The sequence below is a fragment of the Bufo gargarizans genome, chromosome 2 (genome assembly GCF_014858855.1).
Source record: "Bufo gargarizans isolate SCDJY-AF-19 chromosome 2, ASM1485885v1, whole genome shotgun sequence".
Taxonomy (NCBI): domain Eukaryota; kingdom Metazoa; phylum Chordata; class Amphibia; order Anura; family Bufonidae; genus Bufo; species Bufo gargarizans.
Window position 1 is genome coordinate 286,837,570 of NC_058081.1, and position 20,512 is coordinate 286,858,081.

Sequence of the window (20,512 nt, forward strand, 5' to 3'; positions counted from 1 at the left end):
GAAATGATACTGTTCTGAGACTTTTCATTTCTTTGTCATTGGACAAACTTACAAAATCAGTGAGGGGTCAAATAATTATTTCCTCCACTGTATATTATTTTGCCTTGTGGCAAATGTCGCAGTCTATAAAGCAATGAGGTAAATCAAACATAAGGAAGGTATTAAAAAAGGAGAGTAGGGTGGATATATTGGAAGAAGAAAAAAACAGGGGAGATGACAGTGCTCTGACATTTTTTGGCCATGCAGTTTTCTGTCAGGATTTAGGGCTCATTCAGACGGCCGTATGCTGTCCGCAAAAATGCAAATCCGTTTTTTTTGCAGACAGTTCAGCATGTCCGCAAAAAAAAAAGGATTGCATTCAGTTTTTTTGCTGATCCATAGACTTCAATAGGGCCATGTCCTGATTTTCACTGACAAGTATAGGACATGTTTCATTTTTTTGCTGAGCCGTGCAATGGAAGAAAAGGGCCCCATAGAAGTTAATCAGAAAGCATCTAATCCGCCATAAAAAAAGGATCTGCATTTTTGCGGACAGCATACGTCCGTCTGAATGAGCCCTTAGTGTAGCGCCCAACCACCTACCACACCATTCAGAACTTTTGTGGCCTACAGGGCTTTGAACTGTTGGGGCTCAAGCACACGACCGTTGGGCACCGGCCGCTTGTGCACCAAGGGGAGCGGTTACCGGGACACATCAGAGAGGGGCCTGGGCACTTGCAGGCCCTAATTTGAATATCGTTATGAAGTGGCTTTTTCCGTTTGTAGACATGTGAAAGACACAACACAGGTATTATTATTTTTATGTTGGGCAACTGTGCTAAATCGGTCTAAAACGCTCAAAGTAGGCGACAGACTCCCTTTAATGGTAAAAATATGACTAAATCATCTGGGAAAAATTGGTGATATGGCTGGGGCATCGGGTGTATGGGGCAAAGAATTGGCACCTAGCAGTGGGAGGGTGCTGCATTATGTAGAGCCACATCATGTGTGTTAGGCCTATTTGGGTGAGGGGGATGTGTGACCTGTATGTTTACTGCCTGATAGTCTATGAGTGTGAACAGGTATTTACATGGGAATGCCACAGTTATGTGAACCATACTGTTCTTTCGGTTTCCTTTATACTTCATATTTAGGACATATGAGGAAAAGGGGAGGCACGTGCAGCTTCCCCAATGGCCTGGGTTCTGTGAGCTCTGATTATATACATACATTTGGAATGGAAGTAGCTGGCACTGCGCTGTACACTACACAGGTGCCTCAACTACCATCCACAGGCACAGTACTGCGCAAGTGACACAAGTATGTCCCCAACAGCGCCCTGTACCTCGGAGACGGAACACGGTCACATGACCAGAAGTGCAGCGCGCAGGAAGTTGTGATGATAGAGCAGAGGAAAGATCCACGGTGAAGAGGTGGGTGCACCTGCTTGGAATGTGAGTGAACCCCCCCACCTGATATACTTGTGCTGTCCCGGGTATATGTGCCGCCTGTGTGCTCCCCACACCGGTTATTTCATAGTACTTAGGTCTAGGCGGCTGTTACATAACACAATACATCCGCTCAGTCCCATGCCATGGACTGGGGCTGCCGTCTTTTTAGTATCTTATGCCTGGATTTGTAAGAAGGAGGGCATGTTTTTGTTTCCAGTGTGGTCATGGAGGTCAGGCTTACATGCGTTAGGGTTTTATTCCCCATGTAGGTGAGTTTCATCACTTACCTTCATTCACACTGGTCAGTTATCATTGCAATTGCTCAAAAAAAAATGAATTTTCATAATATTTTGCCAGCTAGCAGGAGGAATGCAGAAATGGATGCACGCATATGTCATAGACGTCTAAGTCAGAAACGCGTGGGGATTATTTCACACCAGGGATATCTCCGTCTGGACTTGATCCGTTCCTACAATGGACAGCATCCAGACTGAACCCTGAGGCTTATTTCACACCAGGGATATCTCCGTCTGGACCTGATCCGTCTCTACAATGGACAGCATCCAGACTAAATCCTGAGGCTTATTTCACACCAGGGATATCTCCGTCTGGACCTGATCCGTTTCCACAATGGACAGCATCCAGACTTAATCCTGAGGCTTATTTTACACCAGGGTTATCTCCGTCTGGACCTGATCCGTTCCTACAATGGACAGCATCCAGACTAAATCCTGAGGCTTATTTCCACACCAGGGATATCTCCGTCTGGACCTGATCCGTTCCTACAATGGACAGCATCCAGACTGAACCCTGAGGCTTATTTCACACCAGGGATATCTCCGTCTGGACCTGATCCGTTCCTACAATGGACAGCATCCAGACTGAATCCTGAGGCTTATTTCACACCAGGGATATCTCCGTCTGGACCTGATCCGTTCCTACAATGGACAGCATCCAGACTGAATCCTGAGGCTTATTTCACACCAGGGATATCTCCGTCTGGACCTGATCCGTTCCTACAATGGACAGCATCCAGACTTAATCCTTAGGCTTATTTCACACCAGGGATATCTCCGTCTGGACCTGATCCGTTCCTACAATGGACAGCATCCAGACTGAACCCTGAGGCTTATTTCACACCAGGGATATCTCCGTCTGGACCTGATCCGTCTCTACAATGGACAGCATCCAGACTAAATCCTGAGGCTTATTTCCACACCAGGGATATCTCCGTCTGGACCTGATCCGTTCCTACAATGGACAGCATCCAGACTGAACCCTGAGGCTTATTTCACACCAGGGATATCTCCGTCTGGACCTGATCCGTTCCTACAATGGACAGCATCCAGACTGAATCCTGAGGCTTATTTCACACCAGGGATATCTCCGTCTGGACCTGATCCGTTCCTACAATGGACAGCATCCAGACTGAATCCTGAGGCTTATTTCACACCAGGGATATCTCCGTCTGGACCTGATCCGTTCCTACAATGGACAGCATCCAGACTTAATCCTTAGGCTTATTTCACACCAGGGATATCTCCGTCTGGACCTGATCCGTTCCTACAATGGACAGCATCCAGACTGAACCCTGAGGCTTATTTCACACCAGGGATATCTCCGTCTGGACCTGATCCGTTTCTACAATGGACAGCATCCAGACTGAACCCTGAGGCTTATTTCACACCAGGGATATCTCCGTCTGGACCTGATCCGTTCCTACAATGGACAGCATCCAGACTGAACCCTGAGGCTTATTTCACACCAGGGATATCTCCGTCTGGACCTGATCCGTTCCTACAATGGACAGCATCCAGACTAAATCCTGAGGCTTATTTCACACCAGGGATATCTCCGTCTGGACCTGATCCGTTTCTACAATGGACAGCATCCAGATGGAACCCTGAGGCTTATTTCACACCAGGGATATCTCCGTCTGGACCTGATCCGTTTCCACAATGGACAGCATCCAGACTTAATCCTGAGGCTTATTTCACACCAGGGATATCTCCGTCTGGACCTGATCCGTTCCTACAATGGACAGCATCCAGACTGAATCCTGAGGCTTATTTCACACCAGGGATATCTCCGTCTGGACCTGATCCGTTCCTACAATGGACAGCATCCAGACTGAACCCTGAGGCTTATTTCACACCAGGGATATCTCCGTCTGGACCTGATCCATTTCTACAATGGACAGCATCCAGACTGAACCCTGAGGCTTATTTCACACCAGGGATATCTCCGTCTGGACCTGATCCATTCTTACAATGCACAGCATCCAGACTGAACCCTGAGGCTTATTTCACACCAGGGATATCTCCGTCTGGACCTGATCCGTTCCTACAATGGACAGCATCCAGACTAAATCCTGAGGCTTATTTCACACCAGGGATATCTCCGTCTGGACCTGATCCGTTTCTACAATGGACAGCATCCAGATGGAACCCTGAGGCTTATTTCACACCAGGGATATCTCCGTCTGGACCTGATCCGTTCCTACAATGGACAGCATCCAGACTGAATCCTGAGGCTTATTTCCACACCAGGGAGATCTCCGTCTGGACCTGATCCGTTCCTACAATGGACAGCATCCAGACTGAACCCTGAGGCTTATTTCCACACCAGGGATATCTCCGTCTGGACCTGATCCGTTCCTACAATGGACAGCATCCAGACTGAACCCTGAGGCTTATTTTACACCAGGGTTATCTCCGTCTGGACCTGATCCGTTCCTACAATGGACAGCATCCAGACTGAACCCTGAGGCTTATTTCACACCAGGGATATCTCCGTCTGGACCTGATCCGTTCCTACAATGGACAGCATCCAGACTGAACCCTGAGGCTTATTTTACACCAGGGTTATCTCCGTCTGGACCTGATCCGTTCCTACAATGGACAGCATCCAGACTGAACCCTGAGGCTTATTTCACACCAGGGATATCTCTGTCTGGACCTGATCCGTTCCTACAATGGACAGCATCCAGTCTGAACCCTGAGGCTTATTTCACACCAGGGATATCTCCGTCTGGACCTGATCTGTCTCTACAATGGACAGCATCCAGACTGAACCCTGAGGCTTATTTCACACCAGGGATATCTCCGTCTGGACCTGATCTGTCTCTACAATGGACAGCATCCAGACTGAATCCTGAGGCTTATTTCACACCAGGGATATCTCCGTCTGGACCTGATCCGTTACTACAATGGACAGCATCCAGACTGAACCCTGAGGCTTATTTCACACCAGGGATATCTCTGTCTGGACCTGATCCGTTCCTACAATTGACAGCATCCAGACTGAACCCTGAGGCTTATTTCACACCAGGGATATGTCCGTCTGGACCTGATCTGTCTCTACAATGGACAGCATCCAGACTGAATCCTGAGGCTTATTTCACACCAGGGATATCTCCGTCTGGACCTGATCCGTTACTACAATGGACAGCATCCAGACTGAACCAAGACCAATTTGTTTCAATGGGTCTATGCACATATGCATTGTTCTTCACTGACCGTCTGTGCATTCAGGAACACTTGCGGCATGTCCTATCTTCAGTTTTTCACGCTAAGGCTACTTTCACACTAGCGTTCGGGGCTCCGCTTGTGAGTTCCGTTTGAAGGCTCTCACAAGCGGCCCCGAACGGATCCGTACAGCCCCAATGCATTCTGAGTGGATGCGGATCCGCTCAGAATGCATCAGTTTGGCACCGTTTGGCCTCCGCTCCGCTCAGCAGGCGGACACCTGAACGCTGCTTGCAGCGTTTTCGTGTCCGCCTGGCCGTGCGGAGCCAAACGGATCCGTCCAGACTTACAATGCAAGTCAATGGGGACGGATCCGTTTGACGTTGACACAATATGGTGCAATTTCAAACGGATCCGTCCCCCATTGACTTTCAATGCAAAGTCAGGAGTCCCCATCAGATCGGAGTTTTCTCCGATCCGATGGTATATTTTAACTTGAAGCGTCCCCATCACCATGGGAACGCCTCTATGTTAGAATATACCATCGGATTTGAGTTACATCGTAAACCTCAGATCCGACAGTATATTCTAACACAGAGGCGTTCCCATGGTGATGGGGACGCTTCATGTTAGAATATACTGAGAACTGTGTACAGACCCCCCCCTCCTCCTGTAATTAACTTATTGGTGGCCAGTGCGGGCCCCCCTCCCTCCCCAGTATTAAATATTACCAGTGCGGCGGCCTCCCCCTCCCTCCCTCCCCAGTATTAAATATTACCAGTGCGGCCCCCTCCCTCTATATTTATTGGTGGCCGGGCCAGTGCGGATTCCAAGTATTGTGAGCAGTGCGGCCTCCCCTCTCCCCCCCTAATTAAAATCACCCCCCCCCCCATCATTGGTGGCAGCGGAGAGTACCGATCGGAGTCCCAGTTTAAATCGCTGGGGCTCCGATCGGTTACCATGGCAACCAAGACGCTATTGCAGTCTTGGCTGCCATGGTTACTTAGCAATAAATACAAGCATTATACTTACCTGAAGAGCTGCGATGTCTGACCGGCCGGGCGCTCCTCCTACTGGTAAGTGACAGGTCTGTGCTATAGGCAATGCGCCGCACAGACCTTTCACTTACCAGTAGGAGGAGCTCCCGGCCGGTCAGACATCGCAGCTCTTCAGGTAAGTATAATGCTTGTATTTATTGCCAAGTAACCATGGCAGCCAAGACTGCAATAGCGTCTTGGTTGCCATGGTAACCGATCGGAGCCCCAGCGATTTAAACTGGGACTCCGATCGGTACTCTCCGCTGCCACCAATGATGGGGGGGGGGGGGGTGATTTTAATTAGGGGGGGGAGAGGGGAGGCCGCACTGCTCACAATACTTGGAATCCGCACTGGCCCGGCCACCAATAAATATAGAGGGAGGGGGCCGCACTGGTCATATTTAATACTGGGGAGGGAGGGAGGGGGAGGCCGCACTGGTCATATTTAATACTGGGGAGGGAGGGGGGGCCGCACTGGCCACCAATAAGTTAAATACAGGAGGGGGGGGGGGGGGGTCTGCCCCCTGCTGCCTGGCAGCATCTGCCAGGCAGCAGGTGGCAGTCGTGTACACAGTTCTCAGTATATTCTAACATGAAGCGTCCCCATCACCATGGGAACGCTTCTGTGTTTAGAATATACTGTCGGATCTGAGTTTTCCGAAGTGAAAAATCAGATCTGAAATAAACAGTTATGCAAACGGATCCGTTCTGAACGGATGCAAGCGTTTGCATTATAGGAGCGGATCCGTCTGTGCAGATACCAGACGGATCCGCTCCTAACGCAAGTGTGAAAGTAGCCTAAGCTGGTCCATTCAAGTCAATAAAAAAAAAAAACTGACAGGACATGCATGATATCTGGATGCAGTCTGTTTTCAGTGATGGTTGCTAGGAAATGCCCTTAGTTAGGCCCCTTTCACACGGGCAAGTTGAACGCATTGCACCTGCACTGAATCCATACCCGTTAATTTCTATGGGGTGTGCACATGAGCGGTGATTTTCACGCATCACTTGTGCATTGCGTGAAAATTGCAGCATGCTCTATTTTGTGCGTTTTTCACGCAACGCAGGCCCCATAGAAGTGAATTGGGGTTGCGTTAAAATCGCAAGCAAGTGCGGATGCGGTGCGATTTTCACGCACGGTTGCTAGGAGACGATCGAGATGGGGACCCGATCTTTATTATTTTCCCTTATATCATGGTTATAAGGGAAAATAATAGCATTCTGAATACAGAATGCATAGTACAATAGGGCTGCGCGAACAAGTGGATTAAGGTGAGTTAAATAATCTTTTAGCCCTATTGTACTATGTATTCTGTATTCAGAATGCTATTATTTTCCCTTATAACCATGTTATAATGGAAAATAATACAATCTACACAACCTTGAACCCAAACCTGAACTTCTGTGAAGAAGTTCGGGTCTGGGTACCACAGTCAGTTTTTTATCAATCGCATGCAAAACCTCTTTAATGGTCGATGCAAATGATAGTATAATTTTCAAGTCATCAATTGTTAGGGTATGTATCAAATTTTATTGAACAAACCTCTCAGTGTTTTTTCACAAATAAAAAAACTAAAAATGCACTTATCCAAATTATTATGCCTAATAGAGTTTCTAAACATTGTATAGGTTGTAAAGAACTGAAAATGGTCATTTGTTGAATTTGCAGCATTAAGAGGTCACATTTACTGAAATCTAAATTGTGGCAGCCACACCATGAGTTTCTCTCTTTTTATGTCTATAGCAGCCATTGACTCAGAGGTATTCTTTGCAGCACAATTTGCTACAGAAGGCACGGTTCTTCTTTTTGTATCATGGAAGAAAGTCGTCAGTTAGAAACTCTACGGCGGTTATTTCCAATCAGAAATACACCAATATTAGGCATATTTTCCCCGGCGCCTCCACAACGGCACTCACAGGAGGGTGTCTCCGCCCCCAGGACAGGAGACAACGGAGAAACACATGATTTAAAAGGCCTCCTCCCCTTACCTATTCAGTCGTTGTTTCCTGTCCTCGGGATGCGTGGAAACCGCTCTTGGAGTGCCAGGAATGATTTCTTCTCGCCCAGCCTTGATTCCTTCCCCCACACATCGTAGGAGGGCTGGAGCAGAGAACGGGAACCCCAGGTACGCACTGCCTCCCTTTCCCCTTCCTAGGCATAAGCCCTGCGCGCCGGCAGCCCCGGGCTCACGATAGTCCCAGGATCTTGGCGTTCTGACGTCACCGGGGGGCTTCCGGGGGCGCATCATACAAGGAAATTTAAACGGGGTGAAAGTTTCTCAGTCAAAAACTACCTTTCACCGCCAGCAGTCATGCTTGCCTCGGTAGACGCAGTAAGGAAACCTGGAGATCCCGCTATCTCTGCCCTCAGCCCGGTAAGCCTCCTCCCCAGTGGAGACTTATTGTGTATCCCTAGTACCACTCCTGGGTACCTTTTAAATTATGCACAAAAAGTCTCGTTTTGCTTATCTTCACGTGCTAACAGTGGTGTTTGTCCCAGTGTTCTTTCACCCTTGGTGAAGGTGATGGTCAAAAAAAAATTATTTTTTTCTAGCCCTACATTCCTTTTTATTTAATTCTTAGGGCCCAGAGACCATCACACCTAAGACGGCCGGTGGAGAGTCGGGACGCAAAAAATACGCCATCTGTAGGATGCCCAAAATGCACCGAAAAGGTGGTCACAGAAGAGTCGCCATCCTTCCTTGATTCCATAAGAGCTATAATAAAGGAAGAAGTAAATACAGCTGTGGACTCTAAAATTGCATCACAATCCCCATGCCCATTGCCCATCCACGTCTCATAGATCCTTTACCTCTGATGCGGCATTTGATCTAGATGAAGGGGAGCTAATATCTGATCCGGACTCCTCAGATGACGGCTCAGGAAAACCGTTGTTTCTCCCTGAGGAAACTGACTGTCTTCTAAAGACCATAAGAGCCACTATGAACATTGAGGAAGAAAAAAAATTCACTTTGTTCAGGATCAAATGTTTCAGGGGCTGGGGGAGAGAAAGAGAAGGGCCTTCCCTATTCATAACAACATAAAATCCCTGATATCCAAACAGTGGAGGGATCCTGAAAGAAGAACGGCAGTGACAAATTCCTTTAAAAGGAAATATCCTTTTACTGAAACTGAGTCAGATCTGTGGGACAAAGCCCCAAAAATCGATGTTCCAGTTGCCTGCATTTCAAAGAAGATCTCTCTGCCGTTCGAGGACATGGGTCTCTTGCGAGATCCAATGGACAAGAAATCTGAAAGTTTATCAAGAAAGGCCTGGGAGACAAATATGGCTACGCTATGTTCCAGCTTTGCTTCTACCTGTACAGCCAGAACTCTTTTTATCTGATTTAATCATCCGGAAGAGCACTTAGGACCTGGTACCCCGAGGGAGGAGATCCTTGCCTCCCTACCTATTTTTAAAAAAGCGTCAGATTTTTTGGCAGACGCGTCTACAGACTTAGTCAAATTCTCCGCTAGGTCAGCTGCTCTGTCGTCTAATGCAGCTTCGTAGAGCAATCTGGATGCGTACATGATCAGGTGACGCTGGATCAAAAAAACGCCTTTGCTCTATCCCCTGTGAAGGAGATAGATTATTTTGCTCAGGGTTAGATGATATACTTAAAAAGGCCTCTGATAAGAAAAAAGGATTTCCCCTTGAGAATCGTTATTTTCATCAAAGACAATCCTTTCAGAATCGGAAAAAAACGAGGCTGGATCAGAAGAAAAAAGAAGGTACAAGAAAGTGGCAAACTTCTAGAGGCAGAGGAAGGGGATTCCTATTCAATCCTGAAAACTCCTCCCATCCCACACAATGACGCCATAAGCCATGTCGGGGGCAGGCTAACTTTTTTTTTTTCCACCTCGGCCTGGGAAGAAATAGGATCATCCCCGTGGGTGGTATCTACTCTAAGAGAAGGCCTAAAAATAGAGTTTAAAATTTTTATCCCCTCCCCCAGATTGTTTTTTCTTAAACAGGAAGCTGCCTCAAAAAGCAAAACAGTCTTGTCTAGAAATAGAAATCTCTTCTCTTATCAACAAAAAAGTACTCTATCTCATCCCAGTAGATCAATACGGAAAAGGTTTTTCTATTCTCCAATATTTCTAGTACAAAAAACTAACTGTGCCTTCCGTTTGATAATAAATTTTAAATCTCTCAAGATGGAAACTATAAAATTCACCATCAACTTACTTCCTCAGGATTGTTTCATTGTGACTTTGGACCTCCAGGGCGCTTACTATCATGTTCTGGTCATCAGAAATATTTTAGAATCGCTGTTTTCCTAGTGGATCAATTGCGCCATTTCCAATTCAGAGCTCTCCCATTCGGACTATCTTCAGCTCCAAGAATATTTTCAAAAATCATGTCAGAGGTTACAAGATACCTACACCTAAAGGAGATTTTGATTGTACCATATCTGGACGACTTCCTGATCGCTTCACCCTCAGAGGAAATTCTACGATCCCACCTCTCTCAGGTGCAAAGATGCATTACCACCCTGGGGTGGATTATAGATTTTAAAAAATCAGACCTATCTCCTAGACCGAAGAAAGCTACTCCTTGGAGTACTCTTAGATTAGAAGATAAGAATGTCCTTTTTACCCCTAGAAAAACGGTGCAGTCTACTTTAGAAAGTAACTCTGTTCTGCTGCTCAGGCTATCCGCAGGAATATTCTGGACCTTTCCATCAACCCCGGACCTTCTTCACTAAGGACCAGTATTTCATCTCAAGATAAATCAGCTCAACCTGACTGCCTGTTGGCTGAACGCCTCGCCTTAAAGAAAAATGGGTTTTCTGACGCTGTAATTTCTACGATGATGTTGAGCCGAAAGCCAATAACATCTAAAATGTATTTAAGAACCTGGAACGCTTTTTTGTCCTTTTCAAATAATTGCCTTTCTCCAGACATTCCTCAGGTTCTAAGTTTCTTGCAGGCGGGATTGGATAAAGGTCTCCAACCTGCAACGCTCGAGGTGCAAGTCTCAGTCAGCATTAAGTGCCTTTCTGGTTGAGAAACTGGCAGACTCCCCGCTCATCAAGCGATTTTTTTTATTTATTTATTCATTTATTTATTTATTTTTTTATATATAAAGGGGGCGACTAGAAGTTTGCCTACATCTCTGTCACTGTCCCTCAGGTGACTGATGTCAGGAGATCAAGGGCCTTATAGGGAATAAAGGGCCTAGGTATCCTGCATATGAATATTCCTACCTTCAAGGTCTATTCATATTGATAGGTAGTTAGGGCCCGGATCAGGGTTTTTTAGGAGGTATCCTGCTCCTTCCCTAGTTTCCAGGCCCAGTAACTGTTCCCCTTCCCTCCTGTGTTCAGGGTGGAAGTTTTCCCCCACACTGATCGTGACACTGTCATTTCATTATTCCCCCCGGGACCTAAACTTGGTCCTTTCAGTCCTGACTGAACCTCCGTTTGAACCAATTGAACAGATATCTTTAAAGATGCTTACCTATAAAACAGTTTTTCTTGTAGCAATAATAACTGCTAGAAGAATTAGAGAAATCCAGGCGTTCTCTCACAAGCCTCCATATCTTACAGTCCTGGACGACCTCATAATTCTCAGGCATTGTCCTTCCTTTCTTCCCAAGGTTCTTTTCAAGTTTCATCTTGAGCAAGAAGTTTCGTTACCTTCCTTCTGTCCATCTCCAACTACGGCAAGAGATAAAAAAATTCACAACTTGGATATGAGAAGGAGCGTGCTATTCTACCTGCACACTACCAGTAATGTTAGGCAGTGAGATCATCTCTTCCTCCAATATCAGGGTCCAAATGAAGGACAAGCTGCCAGCAAATCATCCATAGCAAGATGGATCAGAGATGTTATTGCCTTTGCTTATATCCAGAGAAATCTTCAGCCCCCTTCCGGAATAAAAGCCCATTCTACTAGAGCAGTGTCATCTTTATGGGCGGAATCAATGTCAGTATCACTAGACCAGATCTGCAGGGCAGCCACGTGGGCAATCCCTATGACTTTTTTCAATCATGATAAATTGGACATTCTCAAGAACCAGGACTTGTCCTTTGGCCGCAGAATTCTTTCTGCTGCGGTCCCTCCCTAGTACTGATTACTCTGTTAATCCTCCTGTGAGTGCCGTTGTGGAGGCGACAGGGAAAAGGGTTAATTACTCTTACCGGTAATTGGTTTTTCCAATAGCCTCCACAACGGCACTGGGATTCCCCCCCCCCCCCTTTTTTTCCTTTGGCCTTCTTCAAATGATGTAATTTGTTTAATATGTTTAATACATAATTTTGTTCTTGCATCACTTCCGTGTCCTCTCTTATTGACTGAATAGGTAAGGGGAGGAGGCCTTTTAAATCATGTGCTTCTGCGTTGTTTCCTGTCCTGGGGGTGGGGACACCCTCCTGTGAGTGCCGTTGTGGAGGCTATTGGGAAAACCAATTGCCGGTGTGGGGATCCGCTCTGGTAGGCAGTGGTAGCGAGTGCAGTATAGAGGCAACACAGACCGGTCTTGGTGTAAAACACGATGCTTTGTTTATTCACACGGTGCATATTTGTGAAAGACGGTGCAGTTCATAGGGAGGGTGGTCACACACAACAGCAAAATAATAATTCAAACACCGCAAGTCCCTGCTGCAGGCTACTTGAGGCCTGTTTCAGTCACATAAAGCAAAGTCTATTTAAAGCCAGGGGTAATGTCACCTTTTTCTCCTTGGTGAAGTAAGTCCACGGGTCCTGCTTCTAGCCACAGGACACGGATCCCTCCTGGCTTCAGCTGCAGGATCCTGCACAGTCCTTTACAGGCCTCAGCACACAGCCCAGCTCACCTCCACTTCTTACTCTTTTACAGCCAGAGGACACACAAGCTCCACATTGCACCCCACACCCTTGTTGCTGGTCGGTTTTTAACCCTTCCCTGCAAAACCTGGCCTGGACCGTGGGGAGACAGGCACCCGCCCGCATATCTGCCTGCTCCCAATAAGAGCCGGCCCGGATCCGCTGTGTTAACAGCATAACCGCTGCAAAATGCACTTTTCCGGCTCTTACTCCACCGGGGCCAGGACCCCCGGTGGCACGTACCTCCCGTCTACCACCACCCCAAGTACTCTCCTACACCGGTAAGAGTAATGAACCCTTTCTGATGCAGATTGTGGCGAAAAGGCTATTTGTGCCGCAGTCTCAAACTTTTCCCTGCCCACGCCTGGTCTAAAAAATTGGGCGTGGCGGGGACAGACTGGCAGGCCTGTCTCATTCATCATTTTCTACGACTGTTTTAGGCATAAAAAATGGTCTAAATCTACTCTAGCTAAGAAGCTGGCTTACATTTAGACCGGCACTGGATACCCTGAAGTTATATAGAGGTCGGCGCCTCTACATACCTTCGGCGGATGCGGTGCAGGGACCTATTAAGACCGGTGTCTAAAACGTGGTGTAGAAAACCATCAGTTTTTCACTGAACAAACCCTGACATGTTCCGCATCGCTCATGTGAAAGAGGCCTTCCTTATGGCATGATCACATGGCCTAAAGTACACACAGAAATTTCGGACTTGTGTTCGCTACAGCTGCAATCCAAGGCAGTTGGGGTATTGCCAGGATTGAAATCCACAGTCCAACCCCTCATGATGAATTGACATGCTGCAGATTTAGAAACCGTACTGCAGAACAAGTTAGGCCTCATTCACTTTTCTGTGTCCATTTGATGGCCGTAAAAAAAATCCTTCTGTTTCACCCGATGTGCTCCCTTGCCTTGCGCTAAATCGTGCAGGGCATGGGCTCTTTTGTTTATCATAACACACTGCCGGCCGTTTTACTGGCTAGGGCAGCGCTAAATCCCGCCCATCAGTGCCGGTGACGTTGCCGAGCTTCCTGGCAGCCCTATGGAGAGCCTGATTCGTCACCGAATCTCCAAAAAATGCCTTTGCCCTGCGCGATTTAGCGCAGGGCAAAGGAGAGCAGCGGAGCATGAACTGCTCCGATGCTTAAGTCAGGTGGGGCTGCGTGGGTGAAAATGGAGGTATTTCTGGGTTAAGCGCCGAACCCGGACAACCCCTTTAATGTGATAGTGTCCTAAGCCTTTCATCACACCCAAAATTGCTCTGACATTTTTTTTTACCTTTAAAAACACTGTGTAGAAACCACTTGCGTCTTTTCTTGCGTGCTTTTTTTATGGTGTTTTTTTAGTGGCATTTTTCTTTGCAAAAAAAAAGGATGAATTCACCTGCTACATTTCTCAAGTGTGCTTTGTAAGGTCCCTTTCACATGAGCGAGTTTTCCGCGCGGATGCAATGCGTGACGTGAACACATAGCACCCGCACTGAATCCTGACCCATTCATTTCAATGGGTCTGTGTACATAAGTTTTTGTTTTTTTCACGCATCAGCCTGCCGGATCCTTGCTGCCGCTAGTGCACGTGTGCCGCCGGAGGTCCGCTCCGGCCCCGTTGACTATATTGTGGGTGGGCCGGAGTTCTGACAGTAGCCCGGTAAACATTCCGAGACAGCCAAAATGTTTGTGATGCTTCCGCCGGAAATTATAGTCAATGGGGCCGGAGCGGACCTCCAGCGGCATGCGTGCACTAGCGGCAGCACGTATCCGGCAGGCTGTTCATCCGCCGTAACAGCCTGCCGGAGAAGGCTGCCGCTAGTGTGAAAGTAGCCAACGCTCTTTAGTAGAATGTGTGCTCATGTTAACACATGGGGAATTGCTGTTTTATCATATTAATACTGTTGTTTTTTTCCCCCCCAACAGATATTGAATGTATAGTGAATAACCTCATAGGAATAACAGTAAGTTGGAGAACATATCATTATATATCCAGACTAAAGTTGTAAAATCACTTCTAAACCCCAGTGCTCTACATTTACCACTTTGATCCTTTCTTCTGTATTTTGTGATACATCTTACCCTCACCTATTGATGGTTACCGAGGTCACGCTACATTTTTTCCGGCAGAATAAAAATTCTCCTATTAGTATCTTTGAGGAGTATTTTTGGCCAAGGAGGAGTGCAAAATATGATGCTGGGTGGCGGATTAAATAGCATGTTATCTATACTATATGGGTTTATGGCAATTATATATGTGCACATTTATATATTTTTTGCCACTTTTACAAAATAAAACAATGGCAAACATTTTAATGCGCTTTTCTCACAGGAACTCGAAGCACAGACCACTATTAATGGAATTTTTTTTATTTAATCTTTTTATAAATAAACTTTTACCCCTTCAGGATGTAACAATTTTCTGTTTTTCAGTTTTTCACTCCCAGTGTTTCTAGAGCCATAACTTTTTTATTTTACCATTCACATAGACATATGAGGGCTTCTTTTTTGCGGGACAAGCTATACTTTCTAATGGCACTATTTAATATTGCATAAAGTGTAGTGAGAAGCTGGAAAAAAATTCCAAGTGGGGTGGAATTGAAAAAAAAAGTAAAATAAAAAATTCTGCCACAGTTTTACAGTTTGACCTGTTGCCTTCGTTCTCTGGATCCTTACAATTACAACAGTACCACATTTGTATAGTTTTTCATGTGTTTTAATACTGTGGAAAAAAATTGAGTTTATGACTTTTTGATCCCCTTTTATTCAATTTTTTGGGGAGGTTAAGTGATAAAAATGGTGAATCGGTTTTTTATTAATATTTTTTTTCCGTTACACTTTTTGTCGTATGGGAAGATATATTTATGTTTTTGGGTAAGGGTGATTTAGAATTTATATATATATATATATATATATATATATATATATATATATTTTTGTTTTTTTTTACTTTTTTTTATTTTACTTTTTTTAAGTCACCTTAGGAGTGCTGCCACCTGCAGGCCTGTATTGGAATATACCAGTGACTCAAGCAGACTCCAGGCCATCACCCGTGCACAAGAGGGTGTGGCTTCCACATTTTCACCGCTCGGAAGCCGTGGTCTCTTTTGAACACAGCATTTAAAGGGTTAGATATCTGCGATCAGCATAATCGTAGATATTAGCCCCAACCTCTGCTGTGCTAAACAGCAGAAACCTGGCGGCGCTTTTTACGTTTTTGTTTTTCACTGTCCGCCTATGAGGGCTTTTTTTACAGTGTTCCCTATGCTGTAAAATTGACCTTTTTAATACTGAAAAGAAAAACCTTAATTTTTCTTTAATTTTTTTATCGCCATATTCTGACCCCTATAACTTTTTTGTAATTATGTGTACAGAGCTGTCTGAGGGCTCCATTGTTGCGGGCGATTCATACTTTTTAATGATGCCATTTTGAAGTGTGTGTCTTTCATCTTTTTTTATTCAAATTTTTGGGGGAGGTAAAGTGACAAAAAAATTGCGAATTGGTCATTTTGAATTTTTTACTGTTATGCCATTCGCTGTATGGGATACATATTGTTATATTGTAATAGTATGGGTGTTTTTGGATGTTGCGATGCCTATGACATATATATTTTAATTATTATTATTATTATAATAATTATTATTACTATTTTATTTGGGGGAAAACTTTTAGATTTAAACTTTTAGATTTTTTTTTTTACTTTTGTAAGTTACCCTGGGTGACTATAACTAGCAATCATCAGATTGACAGATATTTAGGTGTTTATCCATTACAGAAAAACACTATTCACTGTATACCAATACATTGCTGCCATCTGCAGGCCTGTATTGGTATATTTACCAGTTATGGTTATCGGAGCCTGCTTGAGGCTCCGAGCCATTGCAGGCATATAACAGCTTTCCCGATCTCAGTCAGGGAATGCTTTTACAGGTGCTGGAGCTTGCGGCTTCTGCGTCTTCACCATTCAGATACCGTGGTCACATTTAACCACAGCACCTGAGGGTTTAAATGTATGTGATCGGCCTTATGGCTGATCGCACACATTCGCCTCGGGTCTCTGCTGTTTGAAACAGCAGAAACTCAGTGGATATGGCATCAGCTGCCCACACAAATGGGTGACAAGGAGTTAAAGACCAGATGGAAGGGGTGAACTTTTATTATTTTGTTGTCCCACTAGGAGACATCGCTTTTATAGTGCATTGGTATACCTTGTATACCTAATGCTTTATAAACTATCACTGTAACAGTGACAGACAGTGTATTAGGCTGATCCTGTGGCACAGTCTATTAGGCTCACAGTCATGGCAGGCCTGGCGTCCTTTGTTAGGTTGCTATCGACTGGCATCTATAGTGTTGAGCAGTGGGGATAAGAGTTATCTCCGATCCTGGGCGTTACAGTGGGAGTCTGACTTCATTGAGTGTTAGGCATCCATGGTGATCCAGAGCACTGTAGCGGTACAGCCTGCCTGGGGTCTTCAGTCCTTGCCGACTACACCAGGAGTAATTCTGGTGCGGATGGTGGGTACTGAAAGGGCTCTACACATGCTGTGCTAATACTGTGTTCTGGCATGTGTAGAAATATGCAAAGCATAAAACTGCTTTTACTGGTGTCTATGACCCCTGTACAAGTGTTACTGCAAATTCTGGATGGTCTTTACACACATATATATATATATATATATATATATATATATATATATATACACACAGTACAGACCAAAAGTTTGGACACACCTTCTCATTCAAAGAGTTTTCTTTATTTTCATGACTATGAAAATTTTAGATTCACACTGAAGGCATCAAAACTATGAATTAACACATGTGGAATTATATACATAACAAAAAAAGTGTGAAACAACTGAAAATGTCATATTCTAGGTTCTTCAAGTAGCCACCTTTTGCTTTGATTACTGCTTTGCACACTCTTGGCATTCTCTTGATGAGCTTCAAGAGGTAGTCACCTGAAATGGTCTTCCAACAGTCTTGAAGGAGTTCCCAGAGATGCTTAGCACTTGTTGGCCCTTTTGCCTTCACTCTGCGGTCCAGCTCACCCCAAACCATCTCGATTGGGTTCAGGTCCGGTGACTATGGAGGCCAGGTCATCTGGTGCAGCACCCCATCACTCTCCTTCATGGTCAAATAGCCCTTGGACACAGCCTGGAGGTGTGTTTGGAGTCATTGTCCTGTTGAAAAATAAATGATGGTCCAACTAAACGCAAACCGGATGGAATAGCATGCCGCTGCAAGATGCTGTGGTAGCCATGCTGGTTCAGTATGCCTTCAATTTTGAATAAATCCCCAACAGTGTCACCAGCAAAGCACCCCCACACCATCACACCTCCTCCTCCATGCTTCACGGTGGGAACCAGGCATGTAGAGTCCATCCGTTGACCTTTTCTGAGTCGCACAAAGACACAGTGGTTGGAACCAAAGATCTCAAATTTGGACTCGTAAGACCAAAGCACAGATTTCCACTGGTCTAATGTCCATTCCTTGTGTTCTTTAGCCCAAACAAGTCTCTTCTGCTTGTTGCCTGTCCTTAGCAGTGGTTTCCTAGCAGATATTCTACCATGAAGGCCTGATTCACACAGTCTCCTCTTAACAGTTGTTCTAGAGATGTGTCTGCTGCTAGAACTCTGTGTGGCATTGACCTGGTCTCTAATCTGAGCTGCTGTTAACCTGCGATTTCTGAGGCTGGTGACTCGGATGAACTTATCCTCCGCAGCAGAGGTGACTCTTGGTCTTCCTTTCCTGGGGCGGTCCGCATGTGAACCAGTTTCTTTGTAGCGCTTGATGGTTTTTGTGACTGCACTTGGGGACACTTTCAAAGTTTTCCCAATTTTTCGGACTGACTGACCTTAATTTCTTAAAGTAATGATGGCCACTCGTTTTTCTTTACTTAGCTGCTTTTTTCTTGCCATAATACAAATTCTAACAGTCTATTCAGTAGGACTATCAGCTGTGTATCCACCTGACTTCTCCACAACGCAGCTGATGGTCCCAACCCCATTTATAAGGCAAGAAATCCCACTTATTAAACCTGACAGGGCACACCTGTGAAGTGAAAACCATTTCAGGTGACTACCTCTTGAAGCTCATCAAGAGAATGCCAATAGTGTGCAAAGCAGTAATCAAAGCAAAAGGTGGCTACTTTGAAGAACCTAGAATATGACATATTTTCAGTTGTTTCACACTTTTTTGTTATGTATATAATTCCACATGTGTTAATTTATAGTTTTGATGCCTTCAGTGTGAATCTACAATTTTCATAGTCATGAAAATAAAGAAAACTCTTTGAATGAGAAGGTGTGTCCAAACTTTTGGTCTGTACTGTGTATATATGTGTGTGTGTGTGTGTGTGTGTATGTATATATATATATATATATATATATATATATAATCGGGCAGTACTGGTTGGCAGTTGACAGTGTACACAGACACCTGGGTGACGCCACTACTCATCTGACACATCATGACCAGCACAAGGTTTTAGTGTACGTCACAGAGAAACACCTCAGACAAGATAGCTGCCCCCATAATCATTTACAGAAATAAAATTACAAATGTACAATCAGAATGTAAAACGAGATTAAAGAAAATGAAAAAAAAAAAACTGGTATGGATGATATATTCCCTTCAATATACTGTGTTTTTCTCTATAATTAAAGTGGATTACAGAAAAGAGGAAATGTGGAACGATGGTAGATATGAATATGAACGGTTACCAAGACATAGGCTTCCACCTCGTGAAGGTCCTCCTGAGGTAAGTCCTGCACATTTACTGAGATATTCACATTGAGATACTTTGTGTAAAGAGAACCGGTCACTAATATCATCTATTCCCTGCCCAAGAGGTCTCTTTCTGACACATGTAGCATTTAGGTCCCATACCTAACATGCTAATTTCTAAAAAGTCCCCCATGTTAAGTCAGGCCTCTCTACTTCTGCAGACATTATTTGCATAGGTGGTGCAAGGTTTTTTGCCAGGGCAAGCCCCTCCCTCGCTGCTTTGATTGACAGGGCCAGACAGTGCCAAAGCAGTGAGGGACTGGCAACAGAAAGGAGCGGAGCTTGGGTGCAACAAGAGCAATGGTGATGCCCTCATTGCACCAAAGACCTAATTTACGTATTAGGAAAAGGTGTCACAACTCAGATCAACAAAAGAAAAAAAGCGTTTTAATCAGGTGAACCACAGCAATATCCCCTTTATACATGGGAGCATACGAATTCTATATGCTGTAGAGCCATGAGTTATTCAGCCGGCCCAGAGCTGCTTGGGTAAGCTTGTTTCCTAGTGTGAGAACACAGCAGCTGAATGGAGTGCAACCTGAAAGAGAATCTTCTTTTTTAAACTGGTTTGACAGACGTTAACACCATTTTCCTTACCTTCGTAAAGGGAGATTATCACAGAGTGGTCAGTGTGGTCAGGAGACCAGATGATGAAGGGTACCCCCGGTATGAAGATTACAGTGATCCAGATTTCAGAGACTATGATGACCCCCACGCATATGAAAGACGAAGTGGGCCATATAGAGGGGTAATCATTTGCTTTTTTTTATTGTTATTGTGTGAAGATATTCCATACCAGCTGCAGCCATTTATGCTGTTATCCATTGTACTACTTTCCTATAGGAAGATCCAGTATATAGGTGGGGAAGAGGAGAGCCACCCTTGAGTCGGCACCTAGACTACAGGTAATTCTGCCTAGCCCTCAGTTCAAGTACTCTATAATTGGCGTCGTCCTTCTCGCCTCCTAGAGTGCTTTCCTCAGTGTAATTGT

The 20,512-nt window shown here is 45.1% G+C and overlaps 1 protein-coding gene across 2 annotated transcripts in view; it reads left to right on the forward strand.

Annotated features, from left to right (window-relative positions):
- Positions 1 to 1,340: 1,340 nt before the first annotated feature.
- PPHLN1 (periphilin 1) overlaps positions 1,341 to 20,512 on the forward strand; it is a 103,275-nt gene continuing 84,103 nt past the window's right edge. Inside the window, exons 1-5 of one of the 2 annotated variants that reach the window (XM_044280359.1) lie at positions 1,341 to 1,412; positions 14,658 to 14,695; positions 19,401 to 19,495; positions 20,129 to 20,269; positions 20,365 to 20,426. In XM_044280359.1, the coding sequence (XP_044136294.1) occupies position 14,695; positions 19,401 to 19,495; positions 20,129 to 20,269; positions 20,365 to 20,426 (299 nt within the window). In that variant the 5' untranslated portion in view covers positions 1,341 to 1,412; positions 14,658 to 14,694. Of the gene's footprint in view, positions 1,434 to 14,657; positions 14,696 to 19,400; positions 19,496 to 20,128; positions 20,270 to 20,364; positions 20,427 to 20,512 lie in introns of both variants that reach the window. The other variant, XM_044280358.1, reaches the window with a different exon arrangement.